General features: G+C 35.2%; 2 protein-coding genes and 1 long non-coding RNA gene across 3 annotated transcripts; all 3 read right to left on the bottom strand.

Annotated features, from left to right (window-relative positions):
* Window positions 1-203: 203 nt before the first annotated feature.
* On the bottom strand, window positions 204-2,036 carry LOC128279406 (uncharacterized). The gene has a single exon (XM_053018204.1). The coding sequence runs from the start codon at window positions 2,034-2,036 to the stop codon at window positions 204-206; it is 1,833 nt and encodes a 610-aa protein (XP_052874164.1).
* Window positions 2,037-2,836: 800 nt separating this feature from the next.
* Window positions 2,837-4,266, bottom strand: LOC108481444 (uncharacterized). Its single transcript, XM_017784575.1, has 2 exons — window positions 3,667-4,266; window positions 2,837-3,136 (listed from the first exon to the last, which is right to left on the bottom strand). Exons 1-2 carry the CDS (start codon window positions 4,264-4,266, stop codon window positions 2,837-2,839), a joined length of 900 nt encoding a protein of 299 aa, XP_017640064.1.
* A 1,862-nt stretch (window positions 4,267-6,128) lies between these two features.
* On the bottom strand, window positions 6,129-8,298 carry LOC128291848 (uncharacterized). The gene is made up of 3 exons (XR_008281786.1): window positions 8,173-8,298; window positions 7,208-7,249; window positions 6,129-6,328 (listed from the first exon to the last, which is right to left on the bottom strand). It is a non-coding gene; the product is annotated as an uncharacterized LOC128291848 (long non-coding RNA).
* Between the last annotated feature and the right edge of the window lie 10,449 nt (window positions 8,299-18,747).

Below are 18,747 nucleotides of genomic sequence, written 5' to 3'. Positions count from 1 at the left end.
TCTTCGGCAGAACCTTTCCCTATCAATCCTCTTTCGGAGTAAATAGTCCCTCCCGACACGAATGTTCTGGATATGTGAGGAAAGGTCATTGGCTCCCATTTAACCTCTTCTCCGCTTAAACTCGCTCTTCTCCTTTCTTGTTTTTTCTCTTGCTCCTTTTTCTTTTGCTTTGCATCTAGCTTGAATTCTAAGTCAAAGTGATCTTATTTGTCCATGAGTATGGGTGCCTCGATTCTTCTTTGTAGGCTTCTTCCAAGCCCTCTCCAGGGCAAAGCTCCTTTCCCAACCGTCATTTGTAGGCTCATCCTTGTAGTTTTGGAGATATTGGGCGTCGGGACTTTATTTCCTTCAACAATGAAGGTCGCATTTACAAATTCTAACGACTGAAAAGAACATTCTATGGCTTCATCATCTGTCCCCACATATGGTGCATCGCTGGTAACGGATACAATGATATCTTCTTTCGTGTTTATGGCCACCAATTGGCCTTCTGTTATAAATTTGAGCTTTTGATGTAACGATGACGGCACTGCCCCCACTGAGTGAATCCATGGCCTTCCCAATAAGCAATTGTAAGAGGGCTTAATGCCCATTACTAAGAAATCTACCTTGTACATGCTTGGACCGATTAGAAAGGGTATTTCAATCCTCCCCATTACTTTCCCTTCGGTGTCATCAAATGCCCTCACTACGTTTTGGCATGTCTTCATATGGGAACTATCCACTGGCAACCTATTCAGTTTGGATAGGAGCAGGACATTTAGTACCGATCCATTATCAATCAATACTCCCGAAAATGTATATCCCTTACAGCGAGTGGTGATATCCAGGGCTTTTCTGGATCCCATACCTTCCAGTGGTATTTCTTCATCATTAAAGAAAATAAAATTATCGGCGTTGATATTGTTGACCAGACGGTCCAGCTTGTTGACAGATATGTCATTCGCAACATAGGTTTCGTTTAGCACTTTCATTAACGCGCTCCGATGTGTCTCCGAGCTCAAGAGTAAGGCTAGTACTGAAATACGAGTCGGCTGCTTATGTAGTTGTTCTACCACGCTGTATTCATTGTGCTTTAAGAATTTCAAGAATTCTCTAGCCTCTTTTTTAGTTATTGGCTCGTTAATTAACGATTCGAGCCTCACCGTCTTCTCTTTCCTCTGCTCGACTATTGGGCCCTTTTCTTTGACAATTTCGATTCTTGTACCCGCAGGATCATAACGTCTCCCACTGTGTATATAAAAACCTACATCTTGGCTCTCCCCTAAAGCACTAGTCGGATTCTCTTCCCCCGGGATTGTCATATTGCAGTCATAGTTCCAAGGAACCCTTTTGCTATCCTTGTAGGGAAAAGATACGGGTTTCTGAATTATGACTCTCGGTGCCATTTGTATTCCTACTTTATTGGTCTTTGGTCGCGAAATGATCACCCCAAGGTGATTAACTCTTTGGACCCCTACTGTTGTTCCCTCTTCTGAGGCGTAAACCTCCCATTTTTCTGATCCTTTAATTTCTTCATAAAATTCCATCTCTTTATTGTCTATCATATTTTGTACTATGGACTTGAACATATTACACTCTTGAATGTCATGGCTCTTATCGACATGAAACTCGCAGTATTTTCTCGCTTCTCTGGGCCTTTCCCTTGAATGTTGTGCGATCAGACCTCCATCAATCATATGTTTCAAAACCCAACTTAATGGGGTTTTTACTTCTGCCACGTCAGCTTTGATCCTTTTGCTCCCACTCTCGACTATCGCGTTTATCCCTTTATTAACATGATCGGGCAACAGATTTCCTGCTACGTTGGGTCCTAATGGGTCGCCAAACTTTACGATACCCATTTCGATAAATTTTTCTACCAACTTTTTAAACGCGGTACAGTTCTCAATCGAGTGCCCCGTTATCCCAGCATAGTACTCACATTGGGTGTTTGCGTCATACCATTTTGGAAATGGGGGTTGCATAGGCTTCAAGTAGAAAGGTGACACCACATGGGCATCGAATAAGCTCTGATACAACTCTCTGTATGACATCGGGATAGACGTGAACTAGACTCTTTTCATGTTAGGCCTTTGGTTGGAATCTTATCTTCTAGAGCCCTAATGGCTAGTAGTCACTGCCCTCGGTTGGCTCACGGTGACTGGCTTAGAATAACTCTTATTGTACATGTTCGTGTTGTTCACCTTATTTTCTTTCCTTCTCGGGGCTAGTTTCTTACACTTTTCCCTGCTTCAATCTTCCCGTATCTTATCATGTTTTCTATCATTTCTCTAGACATTACTATGTTTAAGAAGCTCTTAGTAGCGCTTTCCAGTATGTGGTTGATGGATGGAGCCTTCAGAGTATTGATAAAGAGCATAGTTGTTTCTTTCTCCAGAAGAGATGGTTGGACTTGTGTCGCCACCTCTCTCCATATTTGGGCGTATTGCCTGAAGCTCTCATTTTGTTTCTTCTCAATGTTTTGTAACGTGATTCGGTCGGGTGCTATGTCTGTCACATGGCCATATTGCTTCATGAAAGCTTGTGCCAAGTCTTTCCATGAATGGATTTGAGCACGGCTTAGTTGGTTGTACCATTTGGCCGCAGACCCAACCAAACTGTCCTAGAAGTAATGGATCAACAGTTGATCATTGTGAATGTACCCTGCCATCCTTCGACAGAACATGGTGATGTGAGCTTCTGGACAACTAGTTCCATTATATTTCTCAAAATCTAAATTTTTGAACTTAGGAGAGAGCACTAAATCTGAGACCAAACTTAGGTCCTTGGCGTCTATCCCGTAATGGTAATCAGCGTTCTCCATTGCTCTGAGTTTTTCTTCCAGCCATCTGTATCAATCCTCCAGTTGTTTTGACAGTTCCACTCTTGTTTTCTCCATCTCTGCTACATTATCGAGATCAGGAACAACAGGATTGGTTGGATTATCCCCAAGATTGGAGCCCGAGCTTGTTTGATAGTTCATTAGTGCCGAGGTATCGGTTTGATGTTGTTGAGGCCTGACAGTAATGGGTATCCCTCGTGGGTATACTTCTGGTGGTGTCTGGATGTTAATTAGAGTAAAGCCTGGCGGGTAGATAGGATCCTCATTTTCGTTCGTAGTATTCTTCCCTTTTTCGCGTTCTTTGACCAACAACTGCACCAATTGGCTTATCATATTATTTTGGGACTCTTGCATTTGTTCTCTCATCTCCTATTATATTTTAGCTAACTGCTCTTACATCTGCGCTTGCAATTGCTCTTGCATATCCCTTTTCATTTGTTCTAGTCTTTCTAATCTCTGATTCATTGTTTTAGTTTTGTGACGGGTATTGTAGCGGTATTCGGTAGGTTAACTCTTGTTGGTTTCCAGATTAACTGAAATGATTTGGTTTAATAAGGGTTTTTTCGTGAAATTTAATGCATACGATGAAATGTAATGCAAATGAATGAAATGAATGCAAAAAAAAGGCATTGATTCTGATTCAATTTCATTAGAACAACTTTACTAGAAGAAAAAATTTCTTTACATAGAGTGGATGATTATATAAACGACTTTGCCCTAATGCCCAAAGCCTTAACCTTTCTAAGAAGTCAAGCTAAGTCCCGGCCTCGGTCTGATTCTGATTCGTACTTTAAGGTTAATACATTAGTTTCAATTGCCAAGGTTTGCAAATGATTGGCTACCTTTCGAACTTGAGTCACAGCCTCGCCCATGACATAATCTCTATTTCTGATCTGATCTTGAGAGTGGCAAAGTTGTTCTTTGGAATGTTCACTGTTTGCCTCAAGGATTTCTACTCGAATTTGACTATCTTGTAGTGCAGTCTCGAGTTCCTCAATTTTCTTTTTCAACTCATCGATCTTGCCTAGACTAGCCTTCAATTCAATTACAGAGTTACAAATGCGATACTGATGTAGTGATTTTTCCAATTCGGCCACCCAAGCTCGTAACCTCTCTTTTTCGCTTTGACTTTCTAACAAACTCTTTTTCAAAGCGTCCTCTCGCACTCGAACATCTTGAAATTTCTTCTCCCAATGATCAGCTCTGGTCTTTTTTTCTTTAATTTCTTGACGCCACTGCTCAGACGTTTTACCCAAGCCTGCAGTTCTTATCGATATATGCAGCTTCTTGTAATCAGTTTTCAAACTATCCAAATCTTCCTCGGCCTTGTTCTTTCCCTTCCTCAATTTTTCGACCTCTAGCTTATGGATATCGGCGTCTAGTCCCAACTTCATCTTCTCCTCTTCTAACTGCTCTATCTTCTTTCCCAACTTCGAGCTCATTTTTTCAAAGTATTGCTTGATGATCTCTAACTCGGACTGGACTACTTATAAATGCTCCTCTATCGGCCGAGCGTTTTCTTGACTTGGCATTGGGATGTTGTCGTTGATTCTTTTACTCCACCACTAGTCATACTCGGGGGTCGTCATTGGGCCTGCAGCGAATCCTTTCATCCTACGAATTTGGTTCCAAGCATTTGATATCTCACGGACTCTCTTCCTATAATTATTGTCCTTATATGAGAACTCGCACTGAGCCAACCCCTGTGTCAGCGGTATGAACTGCATTGATCGATATTGTCTTAACACAAATAGTAGAGCATATCCAACAGCTTCCCATATCCCAAGTAAAGGAACCCAGTCAAAGTCACCACACTGATATAAGATCTCATCGGGAATCATCCATGGGGCCTTCCATTCAACATCTTTAACTTGTAAATTCCAGAGAATCGCTATCCATTTCTCTTCGGAAAGGTCATCCCGCCTTAGCTCAGCCACTAATTCCTTCAATGGAGAGTAGTTTTTAGAAAAAAACTCGATATGAGACTTTTTCCACCCTCCAAAAGTGGCTATGGAACCATGATAGCAAAAGTTGCTCACATCCTATAAATCTACCTTCACCCACTCTCCTGCAAACATTCAATGATCTAAACTTTACGGCCAAGATTGCAAGGATAGGTGTGACCCATTTATCAAGTCGATCAAACAGGTCTGAGACTGCTTCATCTACGTATCCTAATGTCTTGAGAAAGACGACCAAACCGTAGATGCTCAAAGCGAAAATATCAACCCTCTTCTTCATATCCGGATGTACCAAAATTAGATATCTCAAGTTCTTCCAAGGAATACAAGCACCGTCTCCTTTTTGCTTAATCCGGGCTGTAACCCATTGTTCGTTCATCCCCGTGATATTCATCATCTCTTTACAAATGGCGAGACATTAACAGCTCTGGAATAGGCCTTGTCAACTTTAACCTTTGGGCAGCGAAGTAAGGCCATATACTCTTCCACGGTAGGTACCAAATCAACTCTTCCAAAAGTGAAGCAGCTGTAGACGAAGTTTCAAAATTGGGCGAGAGCTCGGAATAAGCGTTTGTCTACTTTCACCTCGAGTAAATAGGGTAAGTCTCCATAATTATGATAAAATGACTGCTTGATCTCATCGTTCCAACCGTTCCATATCTCTTTTAATTCTTGCAGGTCATTCTGAACCATACTGATGTGAGTAAAATCCCATAATTCTGACTCGTATCCCTTAGTCAAACTATCACCTTTCTCTTGTTGCGTCTTTTCAAACCATATTTGGACGGCCGCATTTTCTTCCACTCTATCAAGAAATCCTTTTTCCATGCTGAGTTTTTCTATCTAGTAACCGAACGTGAATCAACACCTTTTTATAATGTAATGCCATGCAATAATAGGAAAACACAACAAGTCAGTATTATATATGTAACACCCCAAACCCGGCCCAGACGTTATGACCGAATCCGACATGCCACATCGAAGCGTTCAAAACATTTTATATTGTTGATCCAAAAAAACTTACTTAGTGTTTTAAAAGATAATTTCATTATAGGTTAAAGTGAATGGAAGTCGTGCACCGGTAGGAAACCGGAAAGAGGTGGTGAGTCCATCTGATCGCTAAGTACCAAGCTCCTTCGGATCCAATCCTAGACATGCATACCGCTATTGCCACACCTTAATATCATGGATATTTCTAGGAAACCGATTTGATTAAGTCATTTTTAGGAAAAGTGATTAATTTTGGAAAATACTTTCATTGCGGACGCTTTACTTATTGTCGTGTTATTTTGAAATCAATTGTTGTTTTTGAAAACGCGCTCTGAAGCTATCCAATTTCAACATTTAAAATAAGTAATACCTATCTTAGTAATACATATTAAAACCATCAAAAATAATTAAGCGGCCTTATTACATTTAAAAACCCAAAACTTCAAACATAAATAAAAGGATGTCCAGTTCACCAGAAGAAAATCAAACTTTCAGAACGGGTGGCCACTCCGAATTCCCTCACAGCTCCAAGCCCACTATGGTCGGGGATTTCCTGCGTGGATGAAAATAAAAGGGTGAGTTTGGGGAAACTCAGTGTGTAAGGAAAACCCATTCAAAGTCCAAGTTAGCTCAAGCCTATTGGGCCTAAGCCCATTCAGTAATGATGGTCTTGGACGAGCCCTTTTCAGATTACAATAAAGCGGGCCTTAGCCCTTATTCAGATAATAAGATGGCCCATAGGCCCATTTCAAAATACATGCAACATCAATAACATATGCAAGCCCATTTGGGAGACTACTCAACCCACCAACCACTACACTCCACCCGCACCAGCCATACACTCCATGTGAGGAATAGCTCAACCCACCCATTTAACACTCCACGATTGCGACCTTGCTACTCAGTTAACAATAAATTGAGGCAAAGCCTCCAGTACGTGGACAAGCCACTTTCAGTACTTCCTCCGTCAATATCCTAATCCCATGCATCAGATAATAACAATATGGCATGCAGTAAATAACAACAGTCAAACATGCATTTAGGTCAATTTAACCCTAGGGGTATTTCGGTAATTTATCTACTAGGGGTAAAACTATAAATTTTCCACTTTTAAAGGTATTTTAGTAATTTATCTATTTTAGGATTTTTCATGCATATTCCTTCTTTTCACGTACTAGTAGAATCACGTACCGAGGGTTCTTACGAATTGGGCCGATTGGCCCATCATTCCAATTTTGGCCCATTAAGCCCAAAAAATTGAGGCACGTAAATCATGCACTTTGCAGTCCAAATTTTGCAGCTTACCAAAAAATTAATCGATTTACCTCACGAGCATTACTTTTCTCGCAAATCTACAAAATACCGGTTTTTGGCATTTTGACTTTTCGAATTTTGCCGATCTAAACTAAGAAAGAGGATGTTAGTTACACACCTGTTTGTGGCGATATGCTGACGAGATCCACACACGAACTGCCTACAATTGGATTACTAACATATTAATCTAACTATTCAAATACGAACTACGTATTAACCCCTTACAATATTCGGCCAACCACACCTACAGATCACAGTAAGCTTATAAGAAATCAATAAGCAACTCATTAACAAATTTTTGTCAATGTTTACCACATAATCATAATTTCACTGCAAGCTGTCTTCCTGAGCAACAGTCACTAAATCATTTATAACTGGAGCTATGAAACTCCAAATCAAGTGCCGTTAATTTTCCCTAAAAATAGACTCATATATCTTATATCCATAAAATTTTCAGAATTTTTGGTTTGGCCAATCAATACCAGATTTTTCTCAAAGTTTCGCATGTTTCACTGTTTGACTAATCTGACCACTCTTCATTACGAATCAAATTTCTCATTGTACAGAATTTAAAATATGTTCTCGTTTATTCCATTTGAAACTAGACTCATTAAGCTTTAATTACATAATTTATGCAGCTTCTAACTCATCTCCCACAATTTATGGTGATTTTCCAAAGTCACGTTACTGCTGCTGTCCCAAGCAGATTTATTACCAAATCACTCTTTCACACATAACTTGCATGCATGTTTTTTTTTTTTTTAAACATGTATATCACCAATCAATCATCACATATCTATGATTTCACTTAAGTATAATCTCCATTTCATTATTTTAAAGCACAACATATTAGTCGATTTTTCCCCTTAGCATCTAAGCACATGCATGCTCATTTGTTTGGCTCAACTTCACATATCTTCCATTTTTCATCAAAAGAACATGAAACAACAACCATTTCCTTCATTTTAATTCATGACCAAATGCTCACAACACAACCAAAAACCAAAATATGCTTCAAGAGTTAAGGTAGAATCAAGAAGAACTCATGAACATCAAGATAGAAGCAAACTACCATGAACTTACCTTCAATTTTCTTCCCCAAGTGACCGAACATTCAAGAGCTTTCTCCTCTCCTTTCTCTTCTCTAACTTTAGCCTATGATGAACAAAGATGGACAAAACTTTGTTCTTTTCACCCCTTTTTCTTTTAATAAAATTTCATATTTCATCCATTTAATTCTTTAATACAAAAGACATGAAATTCCCATCATGGAACATTTACCTAACCCATTATCATGAAACATTTACCTAACCCATTATCATGGAACATTTACCTAACCCATTATCAATTTGTACCATAAATTATGGATATCAAGTGTACATTTTGTCTACAACAACATGATGGCTGGCCACTTCATGTAAAATGGGAGGTTTGTCATTCAAATCCTCCTATTTTGCACTCCTATTTATTTGGCCACTTCAATTTAGCCTATAGCATTTTCAAACATTTTCACATAGGTTCTATTTCATAATTTCACCCCCTTTTTCTTATGGAACAAAAATTAACTAAAATTGACGGGTTCTGTCTTAAGCTTGGGCCTTCTAGAGGCCCACTAACATAATTAAACCTATGCCAACATTCACAGAATTCCTGAAAATTGGGGCGTTACAATATACATAAAATAGAACTCAAAGCAAACAGGAAGTAATTAAGCACCTATTCAGGTAACTGCTAGGGTTTGGTGTAGTTCTACCTAAGGAGGGTTCTTACGGCTCACTATATGCGGCTTGGTTCTAAAGGTACCTGAACCAGCAGATTCCTCGATCCTCACCCATTATAGGCTCATATAGACCGAGTTCAGTTCAGGGGAATACATTTCCCTATGGCTGCACGGAGATGAAAATCTCATGAAGACATAGGTACGGATGTATCCCGAAAGCGATCCACTATCCTACACGGAGGTGAAAACCTCACGAAGGAATAGTTTTTCACTCCCACTTAAAAGGGTAAGATCAACCGATAATGCAATGCAATGAGCAAAAAGATATCAAAATTTAAACCAATACAGCAATTAGAAACCATAATGATGAAGATCGTAACAAAGACGGGTAAAATGAGACGAAAGAATCGTAATTTAACCCAAATTTTCAATTTTCGACAAAAAGACAAAAGTTAATCAACTTTGGCTTGACTCTCTTATTTGGGTCCCTAGCGAAGTTGCCAAGCTGTCGAAACCATTTTTATTGAAAAAAAAAACGAGAGAGTCGACTTGATTTTGGAAATGAAAATGAGAAAACGGGAGTTGCCACCGATCCTTTTTGATGAGGTGTGATTGGGTCACCTCGTAAAAGTGGTTGTTTTTAATAAATGATTTGATTTATTTAAACAACGATTTTGGTCCGCAAAATTTAAAAAAACGGATTCGGGAGTCGGTTACGTGCGAGAAAGGATTAGCACCCTCGTAACGCCCAAAAATTGGTACCTAGTTGATTAATTAGTGTCTTAGTGTCGAAAATTGAAAACTTGAAAGACTTTAAAATACGATATCTCTTTTTGTAAAAAACACCCGAATGTTAAAGAGCTTCTCATCTCGAAGTAATAAAATGTCACATCCAGTAAGTTAGGACACGACATCTCGAACTTTTGAGAATGAGCTTGCCTTTTATTTAAAATTCATGTATTTTAACCTTTTTTTTTAAAAAAGATATTCGATTATTTAAGGTAAACGAGGAAAATCGAAACTCAGTAAGTTAGGGCACGATCTCTCGAACTTCCAAATACCGAATATTGCCTTTATTTACAAAAATCTTGTCTCGAGGTAACAAGATGTCATATCCGGTAAGTTAGGACACAACACCTCTAATCTCAGAGAGTAAGCATTTTATTCAAAACTCGTATTGCGATTTAAAAGAATGTTCCGTTATTTAGGTCAAATGAGAAAAATCGAAACCCAATAAGTTAGGGCATGATTTACTCGAATTTTCAAATACAAAACATTGCCTTTATAAAAGAATCAATTTGGGGTCGGGTAAAGGTTAATATAACATAAGTTGTAATAAAATGAGATAATAAAGAATGCATAAACAAATTCCAATTTCGATATTGACAGGCATAACAGAATAAACATAGACGCGAATGTGAATGATAATGATACGAGCAAAAATAAAATAAATAAAGAAAACGAATAAGCTAAAATAAAAGGAAATAATAAATAAGCTAAAAATATTTGAAATTAAAAAGAACTAGTAGTAAATAAATAAAGATTATGTAAAACTATTAAAAATGATAGTAATAGTAATGATAATAATAATAGTGTGAAAAATATAACAATAGTAAAATAATGATATTAATACATAAATATAAATAGAGATATAATACCTAAAATATGATAATAACAAAATATAAATAAATAAGAAATATAAATAGATAAGTAATAAGAAAATAAATATAGATGAAAATATAATAATAGAAATAATACAATAGTAATAGTAATTACAAAATTGATAATAGTAATAAAATAAGATAATAATAATAATAAAGATAAAAATAGTAATAATAGTAATAATAATAAAGCCATAATAAAAAGAAAAGAAAAGAAATAATAACATGTAAATAATGATAATATTAATAATAATAATAATATATTAATAATAATAATGGTATATATTAATAATGACAATAATAGAAAATAATAGAAATAAATATACTATGTCAACAAGGATAATAGTAGTAATAGTAGTAAAACAATAATAATAATAAATATAATAATAGAAAATAATAATAAAAATAATTAATTTTGAAAAGAAAATAGCAAAATAATGGAAAAGGACTAAATTGAACTTAAAATGAAAGTTTGGGGCAAATCTAAAATAAATAAAAAGGAAATGGATCACATTGAACGCGCGAATAACAAGGAGGGACCAAAAGGAAAATTTTCCCTTCCCCCTGAAATGCACAGCTTCTAAGTGGACTAAATTGGAAATGAAAAAAATTAAAGGGCAAAAATTAAAATTAAAAAAAACTTGATTGCAAAACCATAAAAAAGCGGAAGGGCTAAAAGTGCAATTAGCCCTTCCAAAATAAAACACGCGGATCCTAGCTTGAAGCGGGTCGGGTCGCGCGGGTCAGGCATGAAACGACGTCGTTTTGGGCATTTGAGGCCAGTCCCAAAATGACGTCGTTTTGGGGGCCTATATAAGTCAATTTTTTTTAAAAAAAAATCATTTCATCCTTCCCCACCCCAAAAAAGAAAAAAAAAAGCTCTCAACACCCCCTCCCTCTTTCTGATTTTCGGTCATAGGGCCAATCATCTGATCATTGCCGATCGGCCATTGCACTGGGCGGCGAAAAAGGTAAAATTTTTTTATTTTTATTTTACTTCACATATATATATAAATAGTCATAAAAAATATAAATAAGAAATATATATATGTACATAAACCGTTATGAGAGAAAGGAAAATAAAAAGAACCTTAGCGCGATTTTGATTTTCCTTCTTCAAATATTTGCTGTTTTGTTTTTATGCCTGAGTCTTTGCTTTTTTTATTAGAAAATCTATTGTTCTTTTGTATTGATTCTCCAAAAAAAAACCGTTACAAATCTATTCTATGGCTTTTATAACTATTTGATTCACTATTTGCTACTTTCTTTATTTTTCTACTGCTCCTTGCATGTTCTTCCTTCTTTACAGGGTGGTTGGTGGCAGATCTGGTGGAGGCAAGTAATGTCAGAGGAGAGGCGACAGACGGTGGTTAAAGAAATTAGGGTTTTTTTCTTTTCTGATTTTGGGTTGTATTTGGGCTGTTAGTATTTGGGCTTATGGATTTGGGTCTGATTTTGTAATTGGGTTTGCCTGAGTTTATGTAACACCCCTATCCCGTAACCGTTGTCGGAATAGGACGAGACATTACCAGAAATTAGGAATCGGATCAGAACAGTAAAACTTTGAACCTTTTCTTAAATAAAAGATCATTTATTTATATAACTAATAGACACAAACAAAGATCGAATTTAAAACTTATAAAAGTAAACTTCCATAAGATGCCATATTCGCATGGCTTATATACAATAGTCAAAATATCATTCTATTTATAGTCTATCCTATACATGCCATAAGCTAAGTCCAAATCACATGATTACTCCAATAGTAGATAGTGTGACGAAGTGCTGACGATCCCCGAGCTAATAGTAAGAGTCAACGATCTACAAAAATAAACAGAGAAACATAACATTCAAAGTAAGTTTTCATAAGCTTAGTAAGTCTTAAGCAATTTAAACAGTTGAACTTAAAAACAAACCAAATGTTCGAAATCACATAACACTTTCTGAGTACAATATTATTTGGCTGATTATCCACAAACACATATCATTTTTCTCCGTTTATACTCAAACTCATATAAACATAGTATTTACAAGCTTCCGGATTAACTTTAATTCTTTCAAATTTCACTAGTGTATCATTTCTTACCCACACGTACTTTCAACATTCATAGTTAAATAGCATATCAAAAACTATCTTGTAACTTTGCATAATAACTGAATGCACACATATACAATTATACATATGAATTTACAACATCTTTTCATATGCTTCTCATTACACATTCTTAATTCCCGTCAGATCAATCTCACATATAATATATATATATATCACATACCTGAATCACTTAATGTGTAATACGAGTTCAATTTATCATTTTAGCATAGGATCTCGTAGTCATATACTTTATCAAATTCACTAACACTTGGCCTGCGAGGTATAAAACCCAAACATAACACCAGCATGAAGCCTACGGGACTTTAAACTCAGATATAATACCAGCACTAGGCCTGCGGGATTTAACCCAGATATAATACCAGCACGAAGCCTGCAGGATTTAACCCGGATATATTACCAGCACAAAGCTCATGGATTTAACCGGATATAATTCCAAAGATATAGCTCATGGGTCTTTAAGCCGGATACACATCAAATATCATGCATCTTTAATCATATATTAACACATCTCATTCAACATATCACATTAGTAGTCATTTGCTACATTCTGATATAAGCTCCATATGAACACCATCATTTACATTTCGGTTCAAAAGTCATACATAAATATCACATATCCATTTCACCATTCAAGCTTAACCCATAGTGACCATTCGACTATAAGTCATATACATAAATTATTTATCGCAAAACTTAATTCAAGTAGAACCAAAAGGTTACAATTCACCTAATATATACATATTTCTCACCGATTCGCACACAACATTTCAAATTAGCAATTATAAGTTGGTTCCGCACATAGCCCATCCTTATCGATAATTTACGATGGTTTTACCTTTACTCACATATATGACATAGGCATTTTTACCTATGCTTCTCAATTCACATTCATGATTCAATTCCAATCGATTTAACATGCATAAGTACATACCGCATACCTGACCAACTTAATGTATTGAACGAAATCGATTGTCGATTTAACACAAGGTCTCATAGTTGAACATAAACATGAAACCATTTCTTATATGTTCGATTCACATCAATCATCAAATTCATTTAATTCACATATACTTAATTAGGTTATTCGTACCTGAATAATTTACTTTACGGAACGAATCCACATATCGTATTAGCCCATAGTCTTAAAGCACCACACTTTTAATAGTTTACCTCATCGAAGTTCACATTTAATCACTTTAGTGCCAAGCCATATTTGGCTACCACAAAGGACTAATAATAATAATTTTATACACATCATGGTTTCCTTTAGATATTTAATAATCACAAATCGTGATACCTGTACCAACACATATACGACATAGTTTACTCATTGTAACACTCATTTAGTGCATCAAATTTCCAAATCCAATTCAACTTAAGCATAATAGCCATAATCGGGTTATAGCCTTAAATCATTACATATTCGGCACATTAACTAAATAAAATTTACATTCTCTTTGCCATATTAATTTAACTCTTAGGCATATAAAAAGGAATCAAGCTTAAACACTTAAGAACTTACCTCAAATGTTACCGAATGATTACAATGGCTATTCGATTACTTTCTCTTTTCACTTATCCGAATTTGTCCGTCTATGCTCTTGAGCTTAAATTCAAAGATTTTAAACTAGTCATTATTCGACTATTCAAGCATCACTTTATAAATATAATATATATATATATTCGACTTTCACACTTACTGATCATAGTAAGCTTATAAGAAATCAATAAGCAACTCATTAACGAATTTTTTTGTCAATGTTTACCACATAATCATAATTTCACTGCAAGCTGTCTTCCTGAGCAACAGTCACTAAATCATTTATGACTGGAGCTGCGAAACTCCAAATCAAGTGCTGTTAATTTTCCCTGAAAATAGACTCATATATATTTTATTGATAAAATTTTCAGAATGTTTGGTTTGGCAAATCAATACCAGATTTTTCTTAAAGTTTCCCTTGCTTCACTGTTTGACTAATCTGACCACTCTTCACTACGAATCAAAATTCTCACTGTACAGAATTAAAAATATGTTCTCGTTTATTTAATTTGTAACTAGACTCATTAAGGAGTCTAAGCATATAAACTTCATCTTATAACCATTTTTGTACAATTTATAATGATTTTATAAAAACAAAATAGGGGATCTAGAAGTCATTTTGACCTTGTCCCACATCACTTCAAATATCTTATTATCGGAAATTCTTTTGGTTACATGGTTTCTTTTATAAGAAACTAGACTCATTAAGCTTTAATTAAATATTTATTCAGCTTCTAACTCAACTCCCACAATTTATGGTGATTTTCCAAAATCACTTTACTGCTGCTGTCCTAAACAGATTATTACCAATTCACTCTTTCACACATTCTTTGCATACATATTATTCAAACATGTATATCACCAATCAATTTCATCATATATATCTATAATTTTACTTAAGCATAATATCAATACAACACATTGTGCTCAAATCATCATTCAAGTTCAAATCCGGCTAGCACACATATAAACACTAGTAACTAAATATTAACATTTGCATTTCACCATAATAGCCAATTGCCATTAAGAAATTAAACCACAATTATTCAATTTTACCAAGCTTCAACTTAATTTAACTTATAATAGTTCATAACACATTTAAAGCACATACATTATTAAATTTTATCCAAGTCACAATCGGCCATAGTACACCCAACACATTAGCCGATTTCCTACTTAGCATCTAATGCACATATATGCTTAATTCACCACCTAAGCAACATGAAACTCCATTACAATCACAATTATTCATTCTTTAAAACTAACATTCAACTATCAATAATTTAGCAAAAACTTAGGTAAATGGCGAATGCTATATCCTCAACCAAAACTAAAGTTTTTAACATGGGCTATGTAGGAAACTATGTGATTAACTAGATTTTCACAAGACTTTGAAGATAGCACATGAAACATACCTTAATTTTGATGCTAACATAGCCGAAAGTTTGGTCTCTCCTATCCCCCCTTTCGCAATGAAGAACAAAAGTTATCAACCTTGTTCTTTTCACCCACTTACTTATTTCATTATAATATAAAAATTGTTATTACATATTATAATACATTTATATATATATATATAAATACATATAAAATTTATACTTTTTCAATTACTCAACCACATGGCCGGCCACTATAAAAAAAATGACAATTTGACATGCACATCCTTATGCTTTTTAAACCATAGTAATAAGCCATCACATAAATACCTAGCACATTTCTTAAAATTTTCACACAAGTCCCTTTCAATAAAATTCACCTTAATTGGCAAAAATCAAAGCACCACAAATTCACATATGCATTTTCACACAAATTAAGCACAAAATTTATCATTCAATTATTTTCACGACTCGGTTTAGTGGTCCCAAAACCACTTCCCGACTGGGGTCAAATTAGGGCTGTCACAGTTTATGGGGTTGTATTGGGTTTAATTGGGTTGGTTTAGTAATTGAGCCTTGTTTTTTATGGGCCCGGGCAAAATTTGGGTCTTACAATTTTTATTAATCGTAATTAATTTTTTTATTACAAATAATTTTTAATTGTTGAGTATGACTCGTATTTCAGTCAAATTTAAGAAATAATATTTTAGTTAAACTCTATTTATTTGTTTCAATCAAACTCTGATTAGCCTAGATTAATTTATTATTATTTGACTTATGAATTTAGCCTATAAATAGGCTCTTTTACAACCTTTGAAAATACACCCATTAGAGATTAGAACTCATAACACATTTAGAGAATTTTGTGTTTACGTTTTGAGGGTTCTTTGTTTTCAAGTTTTTAGGGTTTAGTTTTTATCTCCATCTTTTGTATTATTCGTTCTTTTGCCATTATAGTAAAATTATTTTTGCCCGTCGTTTTTTCCTCTTTGGAGGGGTTTTTCCACGTTAAATTTGTGTGTTCAATTTCTCAATTCATTCCGCTATTTTTTTTACTTGTTGCTTAATTGGGTCGATCCTAACAAGTGGTATCAGAACTAGTTCAATTTTCATAGATCAACCCATTTAGAGATGGCAGCAACAAGGTTTGAAATTGAAAAGTTCGGTGATGAGACAAATTTCAATCTGTGGCAAGTTTGGATGATGGCAATTCTAGTTCAAATCGGCTTGAAAAAGGTTGTTATTGGGAAAAAGCTTGAGAATCTAAATCAAACAGAATGAGAAGAGCTTGATGAAAATGTCTTATCTGCAATCTAGTTGTGTCTCACGAGTACGGTATTGCAGTAGGTATTGATGGAGAAAACCTCATCCGCCTTGTGGAAAATGTTAGAAAATCTTTATGCGACTAAGTCTCTGGCTAACCGTTTAGTGTTGAAACAACGTTTATTTACGTTTCGCATAAACGAAATTGAGCTTCTTAGAGATCACATCAGTCAATTCATTACTCTTTTAAATGATTTAAAGAACGTTGAGGTTCATATTGACGATGAAGATCATGCTATGCTATTATTGTGCTCTTTACCCCCCTTCATACAAATCTTTCAAGGAGACTCTAATTTATGGCATAGACAAACTCTCGTTCGAAGATGTGAAGGGTCATTTGTTGAGTAGAGACAAACTCAACAATGAGTTTGGTTTGGATAGTAAGACAGATAAGCAAGCTTCCGTTTTGATAGGATTAAAGAAACGAGATAAAATGTGTCGCTATTGTAAAAAGTTAAGTCACGTCAAAGCAAATTATTATAAACTGCGAAATAAAAGAGCTGCTGAGAGTAACAAGGAAGATGTAGCTGGTGCTAATTTGACCTACGAAAGCAGTGATGATGTCTTGTTAGTATCAACAAGCGTTAACTCCAAGCTCATGTCTGAGTGGATCTTAGATTTGAGATGTTCTTTCCACATTTGTCCTAATAGAGAATGGTTCTCCATATACAGTTCGGTTGAAGGTGGAGTTGCGCGCATGAGAAATGATTCATCTAGTAAGGTAATTGGTATTAGTACTGTTAAAATTAGGATACACGATGGGACGATTAGGACGCTCTCAGATGTCAGCTATGTACCTAATTTACGAAAGAATCTCATCTCCTTGAGTATTTTAGACTTGAAAGGATGTAGAATCAACATCGAGTCGAGTGATATTAAAGTATCTCGTGGAGCTCTCATTTTGTTAAAAGGTAAAAGAACCAGCAGTTTTTATATTCTGAAAGGTTCTACAGTGACAGGTGAAATCGGACGTCCCCCGTCCGTTACGGAGTCGAAATCAATTCGTTTGGAGCAAAGACAACTTGGTTATAGGAGGGAAAAAGATATGACCATTTCATTGAAGAAAGGTTCTCTTTTGGATGCAGATTTTGAAAAGTTAGGGCATTGTGTTCATGAAAATCAGACTTGGGTTAATTTTGATTTGGCAGTGTACAAGTTTAAGGCTAGAAGTCTTCCAGTTTTTAAGCACAAATTCGACTTAGTTAATTCCCTGCTAGTTCAAGATAGGCTCGTGAAAATATGAGTCAATGTGGAGATTTGTTGAGTATGATTCGTATTCAGTCAAATTTAAGAAATAATCTTTCAGTTAAACTTTATTTATTGGTTTCAATCAAACTTTGATTAGTCTAGATTATTTTATTATTTGACTTATGAATTTAGCCTATAAATAGGCTCTTTTACAACCTTAGAAAATACACACATTAGAGATTATAAGAATTTTGTGTTTACGTTTTGAGGATTCCTTGTTTTTCGGGTTCTTTGTTTTCGGGTTTTCAGGGTTTAGTTTTTATCTCTATCTTTTATACTCTTCGTTCTTTTTCCATTATAGTAAAATTATCTTTACCCGTAGTTTTTTATCCTCTTTGGAGGGATTTTTTCACGTTAAATTTGTGTGTTCAATTTGTCAATTTATTCTGCTATTTTTTTTTTACTTATTGCTTAATCGAATCGATCCCAACATTAATAAAATAAAAAATTAATCATAAAGTATATTTTATGTCTATAAATAAAAATCCAGCACGAAGTTATGGTAAATATAATTATATTCAATGACAACTAGAACCTAACTCATTTCTGTCATAGTCGACATAATCGAAATATCATATTAGCTGGCAAATTTACTTTTTAGACACTGTTTGTTTCAAATCAAAGGCTATTCAACTGCTTTTAAAAATCACAATATATGACATATACAAGGATGT

This window comes from Gossypium arboreum, chromosome 1, assembly GCF_025698485.1.
Source record: "Gossypium arboreum isolate Shixiya-1 chromosome 1, ASM2569848v2, whole genome shotgun sequence".
Classification (NCBI taxonomy): domain Eukaryota; kingdom Viridiplantae; phylum Streptophyta; class Magnoliopsida; order Malvales; family Malvaceae; genus Gossypium; species Gossypium arboreum.
Note: the sequence above shows the minus strand (reverse complement) of the source record. Positions and strands in the feature narration are given on the sequence as shown.